The 14,446-nt window shown below is 35.9% G+C and overlaps 1 protein-coding gene across 1 annotated transcript in view; it reads left to right on the top strand.

Moving 5' to 3' along the window:
* The window catches only part of LOC111871346 (myosin heavy chain, non-muscle), a 58,024-nt gene that overhangs the window by 28,715 nt on the left and 14,863 nt on the right, over positions 1–14,446 (top strand). The window contains exons 15-17 of the mRNA XM_023864378.2: positions 4,624–4,743; positions 8,673–9,560; positions 13,251–13,460. Of these exons, the coding sequence (XP_023720146.1) occupies positions 4,624–4,743; positions 8,673–9,560; positions 13,251–13,460 (1,218 nt within the window). The remainder of the gene's footprint in view (positions 1–4,623; positions 4,744–8,672; positions 9,561–13,250; positions 13,461–14,446) is intronic.

Below are 14,446 nucleotides of genomic sequence, written 5' to 3'. Positions count from 1 at the left end.
TTCTAAAAATATCATTAAAAAAATATATATATATATATATATATATATATGCAATATATATTCTATGTCTGGCTGTGTTTCAGCCTCACGGAGCCATCTTCAGTCAACAATGTGTTGCTTGAAGATGGGCCTGTGAGTCTGAAACATGTAGTCACATTGAGTATATTTTAATGACATTTTAATGAGCTGAATGTAAGTTTTGTCTCATCTGAAATAAAAAAGGTGTGCTGCATTATAGACGGAAGAGAAACTGTACGAGTGATATTTCAATGCAACTGGATGCTGAAAAATAAGTTTATGGTATATTTAACTTCTGATGCAGGAGAAAACAGTAAAATTAAATATCCCTTATCATGCTTAACATATTAAAATGTATTACATAAAGGAGGCTAAGTAATTGGTGCCAGATCATCATTGAATATAAACGGAGTGATAAAGAAGAACAGTTTGTTTTTCCATCTTCATATATGTTGAATTCGTAATAAATATATAGTACAAGATATTTTCATGTTCATTTGTTCCTTTCCATGTACCCCCTCCCCCATTTCTTTAGTGAAAGAAAATGCTTTTTATGTTTCTTGCTAACTTATTATATCAATTCTTGAAAAGAAAAATATTCAGCATGAAATTCTGAGAAATGACAAACATTTCACCAGATGTTTCAGTGGAGTCATTAACATTCCTTCTTTATATTCAGGAAGTCCCAGGTTCAAACCTTAGTCCGCAGACAGGCTATCCTGACTTTCATATTTTTCTGCAGTCCCTCCAGATGAATACTGGGATAGTATCCAGAAACAGGGTGCTTGCTTCCACATCTGCTCCAGTTTATCATTCATGAATCATCCTATCATTCAGTGATATATGTAGTCAGAGCTACTGGCAGTAAAGTGAAATACACTGTAAATAAATTATGCATGTCACTTCAGTGGTGAAAAAAAAAGTTTTTGTGATGAGATATATTTTGACACTTGAAGGTTTAATAACATTGCAGCTGCCCCAGAAAGACAAGATTTCAACATGTGGGCACATGAACGAGTGAATGTCTCTGTTTGCTTAATCCATCAAAGTCCCTATAGTTGTTTTTTATTATTGCTAGTGGGGTGGGACTAAGTCCCTTATACTGCGGCCACTTCTGGCCTATTGTACCAGCCCCAGATAATAGGTGAGGGTGATTGTAGAGCAATTGGTGGAATGAAGATTGGCAGGGGAAACCGAAGTACTCAGAGAAAACCTGCCCCAGCGCCACTTAGTCTACCACAAATCCCACTTGACCAGACCTGGGATCAAACCCGGTCCACCACAGTGGAAAGTCCATATAGTTGATACATATCTATTAAGAAAATACTAAAATATCTTAATATCAAACTCTGATAATTTACAAAAACCTGCGCCTAACACTGGTTATTCAGTCATATATACTGCAAGTAATTATGAATAGGAGGTGTAAATGACATTGGAAGGTACTGGTACTGCAATGTCCACCTTTGCTGGAAGAGTGTAATAACATACTTCCAGACAACGGTACTGCTTGGTGCAAATTGTTTTACTTTCAAGCTTAGTATCTGCTGTCTTTCCAGAACTTTAAAGTTCATGGCATGTATATTTAGTGAAGTCATGATTTCACAGTTCCACCAAGGGTCATAATGCGTAAGACTGCATCACAGTGAAATGTTGATGAATGCAGAAATTTCCCATTGAAATTTCTACAGGCCTTATGCTAGCTTTAAGTGTGTTCTCAAAATGTGATATGGTGGGCCCTGAACACACATCATTAGTTGCTTCCTCAAAGTGTGACAGATGTTTACAGAGCAATTTTATTGAACTTGCAAGCCCAAATAAGTGGCATCAAGAAACTGCATGCCAGTTACCACCAACAGTATCGGGAATGCTTTTGCCCTCCCCAGACACTTATTTGATTCTTGGGTTAAAGTCCCTTGCAATCATATGCATTCTTAGTCTATTTATAATGCAGTATTCCTGGTTATAACACCATTTAGTATGGTAGATGATTACCAACATTTTGGAGGAAAGTACTGCCACCATCTTCAGAGTACTTCTACACTTGAAGATGGAAGCAGTATAGCCATGACTACAAGATTTGCCATGAGAACTTCAAATCTTTTTTGTAATCATCTCTACTTATTTTTTAAAATAAGATAGGTTTGTGGTATTATATCAGTTTATCCCACTCAAGTAATTTTTGAACCATTGAATATATTCTCATAAATCTTGGTAAGAATATCATATCACTAGAGGCCGTGCCAATTTTGTGCTCCTTCATTTCCTACCATGAATAATACAAATATGGCAGCTGAGCTTCTGAAGTGTAAGTGACACTTGTACCACTTAATGTGGGGTTGTGAAATTTGGTGTGGATAAAAATCTTTGAAAGTTATACAGTTTTTAAGCCATTTATTATTCCAAATATAAAGTGATGACCAGAAAGTCTATATTTTGGTGGCAGTAATTGATGAATCAAAATGAGATGTGTAATTTTGTGTGGATGCTGTTCATAAGCATACTTGCACTTTGTATTAAACTTGTCCTGTGTTAATTACAAACATAGTGACAGTGCGAAATTGTAAGGTAATACCTGGCTATATTAATAGTCAGAATCAGCACTTGTGAAAATGAATCACTGAATTCTTTAGTTATTATTCGCTTGTTCTTGCTGGCCCTTTTACAGAGATATGAAGGAAAGTATGCATCCTAAGTTCTTCCTAAAACTAATTGTTATGTATATCTTTCCATATTAACTACTGGAAAAATATCAGCTGGATCTCCATGTCAATATACTTAGAAGATTTGAACAGAATGCCCTTGTGTTGATCTCATTCTCCATTAGTCATTAGGTCAAGTAACTATACTCCACTGAAGTAACTGTCTCTCCCAAGTTCCAAATCATCTTTTGCAGATGTAGTGATTTTGCATCCTGTTTTGTTGTATATGACTAAAGATGTTATACTGTCTGTCGCCCAAACAAATTCCATGGACTTTTACATATTTTCTCTTTTTCAACAACATGTTTTGACCACAAGGTCATCAGGTGAATTAATGCATAAATATTTACATTGTCTGCAGAATGCTGCATATCAAAACACTTCATATTGTAAGTCAAGGAATATTCTTATATAATATACAGTATACTCCCAGTTATCCATGCTAATGAATGGGGAAAGGCGCACAAATAATCTGAAAACATGGATAATCTAAGTTTCAGGTGTGATCAGATAACCTAGATGATTGTTCCATATAGAAATTCAGAAACGTATACATAGCTTCTAGTATCTTTAAATTATCACAAAATCTGTCTTATGGAAAATGAAAGATGTGGTTACATTTTTTGTGACAGTGTTTCTTCAAAATTTTTTTCATTCTGATAAATTTTTAGTTAGTAGTGCCTGATATACATGCAGAAATGCAAACTGATTTTCATGTTAAGTGGTTCTCAGAATTGCCCAATTGAAAAGAAAATTTGAATGGTTGAACAATTCTTAGAAAATTTATGAGAATCCATCCAGCAGTTCTCGAGTGGTTTCATGCCTACAGATGGACAGATGGAAGCACTATGTATATATTATATATGCTGGTCAAGGTTTGTGACTACTACTAAAGGGGAACATGGACGAGCTGCAAACTGGAAAATCTGAGCACAGACAATCGGAAGTTAGTGTATATGAATTGTTATAGTGTTAAAACTAAAAATCAGCCCCCACAAAATTTAATCTATATTTTGACTACCTAATTTTCTAATGTATATGTAGTAGGTCTCTGGTACTGATAGCAGTATTGGTTTTAATATTAAGACAATATTTGATGTATACGCCGGTCACGGTAGCCGAGCGGTCTAAGACATGCACTGTCTTCACTCGCTCGGAAGCCGGGATCGTGGGTTCGAATCCCACTCAGGGCATGGATGTTTGTGTGCGTTTTTCTGTGTTTGTCTACAGGTAGAGGCCTTGCGACGAGCTGATCACTCGCCCAAGGAGTCCTACCGCATGTGTAAGATCTAGTAAACCGAAGTGAAACGGAGAGTTTCATGGAGGTAGGCCTAGGCCCACTGGGGCTGTATTGCCAAGGGGGAAAAAATTGATGTATATAACAATGGATCCTCCTTAAGTTGTAATATACATTCTCCAATATATAACAGTAAACAGATGATGCAAATGTGTAAAATATATTAATACCTGATTGTGACCTTCTGGTCAGACATGTTGTGGAAGAAATAAAATACGAGGAAATCCATAGAATTTATGTGACTGTATATAATCTTTGCTGATACTGCTTGACTTTTGTAAGCATGTATGCATTATGCTGGAGAATCAGCTTCTCTAACAGATATGTAATGCAGGTAATCTGAAACATATTTCTTCATGGATTTGTTTTAATTTTTTGGAGAGATGTGTATATTAATCCTATTGTGCATTAATGGTTATTGAAAATAGACATTTCTTGATTAAATAATTTTAAAATAGCATAATAAAGATATAAAGAGCTGATCAGTTAATTGATCTTTACATTCTTCAAAATACATATGGATTTAACTTAATACTTTAAAATAATGTTACTGAATGCTAAATCCAGAAATATATAGCGTTCCCATTGCATGCTTCTGTGGACTAGGTTTGCGAGACAGAACGAAGCACACTGAAGGCGAATCTAAGCAAGAAACCTCACTGTGTAGCTGTAGAAGAACCAGACAAACAGAAGTCTGTGAAGCAAATGAAGGGTCAGTTGAAACAGGTAAGATACTTCAATATACACCATTAGATTCACTTGAAGAATGAAAAATAATTTTATAAAATAACATAAATATTAGTGTCTGAATTAATTACCATTATTTTACTTCATCCATTATGGGAACAAGGATGCTTCATCATCAATTAGTGATGTAGATCATTATGTCATTAAAAAGTTACTAGATTCTATTTTCAACATACTTTCAGTATTAATATGAAGTGGGAAATTCAAACATAATTTGGACTTTGATTCCTTGAAGTTCCCCACACGAGACTGATATATGTTGGTTCGTAGAACAGGTGGACTTTAACAGTAGTGTGTGAAGTCCAGAGATATGTGTCCTGGCTCTTTAAGGAATACAAAATGAAAATTACTGTGAAGCAGAGAAGTTAATGAAGTGAGAATGAGAAATGTGATACAAATGCACATTTATGTATGGTAAGTAAATGGAGAAGTGATGATACATATAGTACAGAGTATAGGAGGAAGAAATGGTTTAGATGGGATAAATGAACGTGAAAGAAAAAGTACTTTTAAATTGAATGAAGTGAATGACAGCTATGTCAGTTAAATATCTTAGAAAAAATTAGGCAAACAATGAAATCTAGGAGGCAGAGCCGGAAGGTCGCGGGTTCAAGTCCCGATGAGGTCATTGGATTTTTTCAGTCGACCTAATCCTACCAGCCACACTAGGCCCTGGGGTTTACTCAGCCTCTAACAGAAATGAGTACCAGGAATTAATTAATTTTCCTGGGGAGTAAAGCGCGGCCAGAGCATAAGGCTGACAACCTTACCACCATCTTTGAGCCGATTGTCTATATAGTGTGGGACCCTCAAAGTCTCACAACCCTATGGGCCTTCACAGCCTGGTACAGGGATAGCTTTACTTACTTTGGTAATGACGATTGAACTGTGTAACAGAATAGTATCCAAGCTGAAATAGCCTAATAAAATTAATTGGTGAAGTTGATGATAGCATATAAATGGGAGCTGATGTTTACTAATTAAGCTTTTATGGATACCTAAATTTTAGCAAGTGTCATAAGTAACTTTAAAGTCATCCCCATATTAGCATGTGCATAGTAAATCTGTATTTTGCCTCCTGGTAGTTCACAGCTGCCAGTCTGATGTAAGTTACTGCGCACTATGAATTCCTCTAGAAATTCTGGAATATGTGGGATGAAGATTAATATTTCAAGAAAAGAGACAAATTGCACTTAGTCAGAGACTGGGAGATGCTATTTTGAAGAATTGTATGAAGTTTTGGACTTCATTCAGCTGTCTCAGAGTGGGGTCTTGTGGTGGGCTTTTTTTTTTTTTTTTTGAAAATAATAATTTTCTTCTTGTTCCATAAAAGCAATAAATATCAAATTGCCATTTTCTGTTATGACACCATACAGTCTTGCAGGTGGATGCAAATGTGTCAGGATCATGATGCCTTCCTATTCAGGATTGAAAGTTAAGGTTGAGGAATTTGGTTATATATACAGATTGAAAGAAGGGGTGACTCAGATCCAAGGGAGGGGGAGAGGTAATAGAATCCAGTGCAGGCCCAGAGGTCATCCAACATATTGGTATCCATGTACAAGACTACACAGTGTCAATACAAAGAAGATTACAATTCAACCAATCACCATGAAAATCCCTAAACATATCAACTACCAACTTTTGTGTGCAATACGCTCTGTATGTTGGAGTTATATTTTTTTATGGTTGTAAGAAGATCTTCAAAAATGTACTTGGCCATTCACTGTAGAAGAGATAATCCAGACCAGTGATGAAAATAATAAATATTTGTGTTAAGATATATATGGTGAAATCGCCTTTTAAGATTTCCTTGTGGAACAGTAGATTCAAATACTGAGCTGAGAAAAATCTTAAAGATATGAAATTTAACCTAAAGCTATTAACTGAGGATCACTGAAATTGCCCATTAAATGATGGGAAACATTATATAGTGAAGAATATTAAATAGGAGTCTCATTGCACTGTGAAACAAAGGGAGAATGGATTTTGTTATGTGTCTAGGAGATTTAAATTATGTTTCTAGATGCTGGAATCTGAGACATTGCTTCATTATAAAAGGAAGCAAATTATGTAACTTTATGTCTGGTTTTTGAAAACAAAACACGAAAGAAAATATTCAAATCTGAATATGATGAAGGAAGCTGGGAATGGAGGAAATTCTGTACTGAGAAACTTTGTGTCTTACACTCTTCATCTAATTTTGTTAGATAGTTGAATAAGTAAAATTATAATGAACTTGACATGTAGCTTTTATGGAAGAAATTAAAAACATACAAAATGGTATTAGGAGAATCTTTGAATGATTGTATACAGTGGGTTCCCCCAAATTATGAAAGGTCATATCTGTCTCTTTTCTTGTTCATGCAGCCATATGTTTCTTCTCCAAAAGTACACTGGAAGGTGTGACAACATCTGTTACTGGATGTTTACACTTAAAGATGGTAGACAAACTTGAATTTTTGTCTATATTGGTAAACTCCTACTTTGCAGCTCAAATCAGTCGCTATTATATAGTAGTTGTCTAAAAACAACATAGCATTTTATAAAAAATTGGTACATATCTTGAACTGTAGATTTCATGAAAATTTACACTTTCATTCAAAATAGTTTTAAGTATGTTGTACATTTAATGAAATACAAAGAAAAATAATTCATGTTGGATGGGCTGTGCAAAAGAATAAGTGACAAAACTAACAGTCTGAAAGCAGAACCCAAAGACTCAACACTGCTAATATGTAATTTAAAGACTGTCATAATATACAATCCACAGGATGTTGCCTTCACATCTCATCTCTATCTCAGTCTTCCCAGGTGGCCATTTCCCAAGAGATATCATCAAAATTCTGTATGAATTCCCTGTCTTCCCACATCCTGCCTCTGTCCCCACCTCATAACAGCCTGCTAGATTTAACTATCCTAACAACACTAGATGACTTGTATAAATCACCAAGTTTCTTGTCCTGTTTTCTTAAGCACCTTGTTTTAAAACACTTATAATTTAGAAGAAAACAGTCTTCTGGGATTTGGCACCGTGTATATGTGGTGTTAACTGACGTTTCTGAGGAACGTATCGCCTCCATCTTCAGGGTAGAAGAAAAAATATAAGAAATCTGCAAGCGAAGAGACCGTGAGAACCGGTAAAAGCAGACTGTAATTCAAATTCTTCTTGTAAAATGAGAACCCACTTTTCATACCCATAGTAAGCAACTGGCAGAGTTATTTCATTGTTTACCCTGATCTTCAGCTTTTTTAAAATTAGGTATGATGAAGTATTGAGAGATAGATCTATATAAACTAAATATATGAACATCATATGGAACCAAAACTGCTAACCATGTGTCTAGTCACTTTGACTTGTGACAACTGGGGTCAGAAGTGGGATTAAATAAGGGCTCTTTCTAATGGGCCCAGCTGAGTGGGAATCCTTCCTCCCTCATAGCTGATAATGGATTCAGATCTGGTTTGTGAAACACAGTTTGAAAAATCTCAAGACAATAGACTGTGTCCAAAATAATTTTCATATTTATTGTTGCATGCCACTGTTAGAAAAATTTGCTTTTAATGAAAGATTGTGTTGACAGCTCATATATTTGATTGAATTATAATGTCCCAATCTAATTGGTTGACACACATGAATATTTTTCAGAACTATGCAGTAATTTGCATACTGAGGTCACCTTGTACCATCCTGATATAACTTACATGATGCTATGGCCAAAGAAATACACATGCAACACTATTTGAGTTTGAACCTTCCGCTAAAGAAATTGATTGCAACCTTATGACCAATCTGTATCTTCTGTTCTAATAACTCTTTTTTCTTCTCCTCTGTGATCTGATTTGTTTCATCATATTGTTTGCTTAAGGTGAGCAAAGGACTATAAAACAGACATTTTATTCCACAGGTGTTTCAAGTTATTCGAAAGCAAGTCCTACAAGAATTATTGGAAGAAGGTGACAGTGTGTCTAGTCTGAAGGAATATTACAATAGCCATAACCAAAGAAATGGACAATTTGATCTTCCAGACATGACTGATGATGGCAATATGTCCAAAGTTACCAATCTTCCTAATCTGCAATCCTCAGTCCCATCATCAGTGAATGGAATGATCCCTGATCCCCTAGACAATACCAAAGATGTTGAACAGTTAGAAAAACACTGTAGGGACCTAAAGTCGCAATTAGATCTAGTTAAGATTGAAATTGTGAAAATTATATCTGAAAAGAACGCTTGTTCTAAAGAAAATTGTGCCTTGAAGATTCACATATCAGATCTGAAGAATCGGCTGCCTATGGATGAAGTACTTAAAGATGTTTCTTGTTTTCTGTCATCTCAAGATGATCATGCATTGGACAGATCTCAGGAAGTGTCCAGTGTTCTAGGAGGCACAAGTGATGTAACTAAATGTACAAGATCTGATGACAATGATGTTGCAATAAACAAGTCAGTTTCGGGGAAACAAGTGACCTTGGAAGTTAGCAGAGTGAAGGGTATTGAAATGGAGGCAGTGAAAATGGACACTAATGTGACCAATTTAATGGAAGGTAATGAGAAACATAGTAAAGAATTGGTGATAGGTAAGGAGAATGATTGTAATGAGAAGGAAAAGTTTGATTTACCCGAAAAATCTAGAGAACAAAGCAACGTAAAATGTTGTGCCTCAAATTTAGTGCTGCAAGTAGAAGATTTGTCAAAGAACTTGAAGAGAGAAGAGGAGGCACATGTAAAAGAAATCACAGATTTGCAGGAGCGATGCTGTGAGTTGGAGAGCAGTCTGGAATTATTACGTCAGGTAGGATTGTTAGTCTGTTCCTAGCCATAGAGCATATGCTGCACTCATATTTAGTACTGTGTACAGTAAAATTTCTTCCACCGAGGTATCTAACTGCAGGTAGCATGAAGGGGGGAAAAGAAGAATGCATACAGGACATTTGTGGGAAGGCCAGAAAGAAATAGACCACTGGGAAGACCAAGATATAGGTGGGTGAACAATATTAAAATGGATGTTAGAGAGATAAGATGGGATGGTACAAATTGGATTGATCTGGCTGAGGATAGGGACCAGTGGAGGACTCTTGTGAACATGGTAATGAACCTTTGTGTTCCATAAAATGCTGGGAAGTTCTTGAGTAGCCACACAACTGGCGGCTTCTCAAGAAGGTCTCAGTTCCATGAGTGAGTTAGTGAGGTACCTAACAAGTGTCCTTGAGAAGATAGTACTCAGCTGGTTAAGGAATTTCCTGCCTCTTAGAGATCCCAAAAGTGTGTTGCTATGTTCACAAGAGACCCATATAACTCTGATATTTATCATCACACCTTATTAACCTTCATCAGTGCATCTGTCTCCCAAGTGATCTCCCTTCAGGTCTTCCAACTAAAATTTTGTATGCATGTCTCATCTCACCCATGCATATAACATTCCTCACCCATCTCATCCGCCTTGATTTCATCTTCCTTATAATATCATATGAACAAGCCATAGTGATCCTAATACTGTATTTAAGCATCCTGTTTCATTAATGAATCTTTTGTACACATATGTTTCCATCTTAAATGCAACTTGTTGTCTAGTCACCCTTCTTCCTCACTACATGTTTCAGCTTTGTGAGTCTAATATTGATACTTTACTGTGGATCCAGTTTTGATTTAATGGTAGACCTGAGCACATAGAAACCTATCTCAAGAAAACAAACCACTTGCATTGAGAATTCTTATAAGGAATGTTGGATTTGAGTTTCACTGCATATTTTACCTTCAACAAAGCAAGGTGCTTAGCTTCATAATGCATATTCTGTGTTTTAGAACTCAATCATCATTGTGCAGAGAATGCAGGGTACATTCTGTGGTTCATGTGCCTTCATTTTCAAGCTCTTAAAGTTTAATATTCTTGAAATTAGCTCTTCCATTGAGAGCTGCTCAGAAAGCAGTTTATAAAATGATTACCTTTTACAGGTTACAGGTATATCCCAGTTTACATCATATATATGGTGAGTTCCTGAAAATGCATAAATCAGGATTCTTTTACAGAAAGGACGTTAAGAATAAAGTTACTTTCTTGAGATGGTATTTTACAATAGTGTGATTGGAGTTTTTGATGCTTCCTAGTTATTCAAAAGTGAAATAACAGAGTTCTAACATGGAAATATTCTTTTTCTGTGCAGGCAAATGTGCACAAAATAATGAATTTACATTAAAAAATATTATTTATTTACTCTAATTTTGGTGCTTCTGTACTTCCCCTTTTTTCCATAAATAATCCTAGGGGATTTGTAATGCAGAGAATCTTTATTTAAGACAATTTTACATAATTTCTTTTATTGTTTTCAATGTCTTTCACATAATTAATTTCATAATGAGTAATGTAAGACCACGATCATCATAAATGTGCACTTTAGTACAGTGGCTTTTCATATGAAGGAAAATTGTACCATATTTGCCAAGATATGACATACAGTTCTTTTCTCAGAAATTCACCCTAAAATCATACATAAAGTTTGTGGTAATAAGTGGAATGAATTTCTGAAATATGGTGAGCCAGGAGCAAGTGGTCTTTTTATTATTATTTCAGTATATTGTGGGAAGTGCTGGTACAAACATGAGATACATGAGACAGAAAAAAAATAAAATAATGTTTAAGTATTAATTGAGTTAATATTTATTACTTAGTGTGGTAATTACTATGTGCTCATATTCTCATATATTTTTCCTTTCTTATTTTATTCATGTTTCCTTAAAATGTGGATAAATTTTAAATAATATACTGCATATTCACCAAAATATTTGTTTCTAAGTATTTACTTCTGAAATCGTGGTGCATCTATTACAGCAGTAAGTACACGTGCTTTACCAACTTAGATCATTGCTCTGTATACGCATAAGTTCATAATGCATTTGTTCAAGTTGTCCCTTGCAGTTAAAAGAATTTTTATTTGTTTATTTTTCTACTCTGTCCCCCCTCCTCCCCAATAAAAACGAAAACAACTCTGTTAGCCCTTTGAGATCCAAGTGTTTGGGCATTTGTAAATCCTTAGAGAGTCCTGATTTCCTGCATAGAAATGTGGAGGTGACAGTAAAGTATCATATTTATTTTGTCTTTCTTTTCTCTCTCTCTTTGCATAGCTTTTATTACTTTCTCACAGCAGGAAAGGACGTTCAAAGTAGCTGTCACAGGCAGACATGTACACTGCTGCAGTATAGATTTCAGGTGCCTAGACATTGAGTTATAAGAAGAAATATATTGTCATGATTTAGGTGTGATATAGACAGGGTTTTTGTATTTGATCTTGGATTTATTGAGAGCATTAACACAGGACATGTAATTACAGTTTACAGATCGCTGACACAGACTAGTGTCCTTAGTCTGTTACAGTCTCCACTAGCCATTTCCTGGAAACGAATTTTAACACACGAACTATAACAGTCTCATTGAATTACACACTCGAAATATCACACATAAGAGTCTTCTTTTCACAGCTGCGCTCTTAGACTAACTCTTTTCTTCCCAGCCTCCCATACAGAACTTTTCTTAACTGACAACCTTCAACTGACTGGGTCGCAGACTGCCAATCATTTCACACCAGCCTCCTGTTCTTCTCTTCACAGATTGATTTTCAAGTGACAACTGAACTCTGTCACTCACCAGCTAGCTTCTTCATGTGACTTCACTCTAATGAACTGAACTCAGTTGGGTTGTGGTCCTTGTTATATAGCCTCAGGATGGTCCCAACAGAAAACACCATCTAGCGATAGACCGAATATCATTTCCATGGAAACATATTTACAGACCATTACAAAGCAACACATGTTTCTTCCCATGATTGTTGCATAGCAACATGTTACAATAAAACAGTCTAACCTTTAGAAGCATGCAGTTAAAAGAGTCCAGAAGGGTTGAGGCAGTATGTAAAGAAACATGTAACATATTTAAATTTTTTATAAAATCATTGTATGCACCTTCATCTTCAGCGTAGAGAGAGCATGTATTGTAATGGGAGTTTCAAAGCTTTGAAAGCAAATATTCAGAAGCCATAACTTTAATAATATACTTTTGTGTGAAATTCAAGAAATCAGATTCCTGAAAGAGTAAGAATTATGTTATATGTGATTAAATGCATAATTATCATTCCCTTATACTTACATATAATATCTGCAAAGCTGTTTTTTTTTCTCCCCAGGAAAATTATGGCAGTAAGTATTATAGGCATTTTAGACTGATTATTGATGCTATTTGAACTGCCTTAATTATGCAGCATTGAATTGTATGATGGGTTTTTATATGGTGAATTTGAAAGAATGTTGAATTTTAAGGTACTGTGTTGACATGTGAATGAAAAGATGAGAAAACCATAAAGGACTTCATCATAATAGCTGGTCTCTGAGCCAGAATCTAAACTTGGTAGATCCTGAGCATGAAGAAGAAGTTTAAACTACTTCACTATGGTATTCACTGCATGACATCATGTGCTGTTTGTTTCTATTGAAGGAGTATGAGAAATGTGAAGACTACTGGTCAAACAAACTGGAGGAAGAACGCCATCTCTATGACCAGGAACAGCAGCTTAGTGATGAAAAATTTTCAGAACTGATGTCCAAGATAAGAGAATATGAGGAAATGTTTGGTGCCCAAGAAGATAACAGCGTTGACAGTGACAGGCTGTCAACAATAGAGGAGAGAGGCAGTCTTGAGAAGCAGGTAATATTACATCATCGCTTCATCACAGTCCCTCTGATCATAGATTCATTTCAATGTTTACTGGCAAAGAAACCAGTAAAACAAGTAGTATTATCTACTGACAACTGAGTGTAATAAATTATTTGAAAGTGAAGAATATGTGTAGTTCAGAAAGAGCCCAATGTTTTAAAGGATGTATCACCTCCGTCCTCAGGATGGAAGAGTAAGCCAAACAAGAAACCAGCCTGCTTCTGTTCATTTTTTAGTTGGCCTCACTCTTTGAGCCTGAAGATGGAGTCCATATGTACCTCTGACACATAAGAATCTCTCTGAACTACACAGTGTTACAACTCTTCATAATCACAACCATGGGGTCCTCAAATCACTCATGGAGCTGAGCCCTCCTTGAGAAGCTGCCAATTGTGCAGCTACTCAAGAACTTCCCAACATTTTATGAAACCCAAATGTTCATTACCATGTTCACAAGAGCCCTCCACTGGTCCCTTTCCTAAGCCAGATCAATCCAGTCCATACCACCCCATCCTATCTCTCTAAGATCAGTCTTAATATTGCAGTCCTACATCTTGGTCTTCCCAGTGGTCTCTTTCCTTCTGGCTTTCCCACCAATATCCTATATGCATTCCTCTTCTCCTCCCATTCGTGCTACATGCTCTTCCCATCTCATTCTCCTTGATTTAATCATTCTAATTATGCTTGGAGAAGAGTACAAGTTATGAAGCTCCTCATTATGCAGTTTTCTCCAACCTCCTGTCACTTCATCCCTCTTCAGTCCAGATATTCTCCTCAACACCCTGGTCTCACACCCCCACAGTCTGTGTTCCTCCTTTAATATGAGAGACCAAGTTTCACACCCATACAGATCCACAGGCAAAATTATAGTTTTGTATATTTTAATTTTTATGTTTTTAGACAGCAGATGAGAAGACAAAAGGTTTTGGACTGAATGGTAGCAAGGATTACCCAGATTCAACCTCTTCCTAATTTCC

The sequence above is a fragment of the Cryptotermes secundus genome, unplaced genomic scaffold (genome assembly GCF_002891405.2).
Source record: "Cryptotermes secundus unplaced genomic scaffold, Csec_1.0 scaffold1, whole genome shotgun sequence".
In the NCBI taxonomy this organism is placed as follows: domain Eukaryota; kingdom Metazoa; phylum Arthropoda; class Insecta; order Blattodea; family Kalotermitidae; genus Cryptotermes; species Cryptotermes secundus.
The sequence above is the reverse complement of the archived record's forward strand: the minus strand, read 5'-3'. Positions and strand labels throughout refer to the sequence as shown.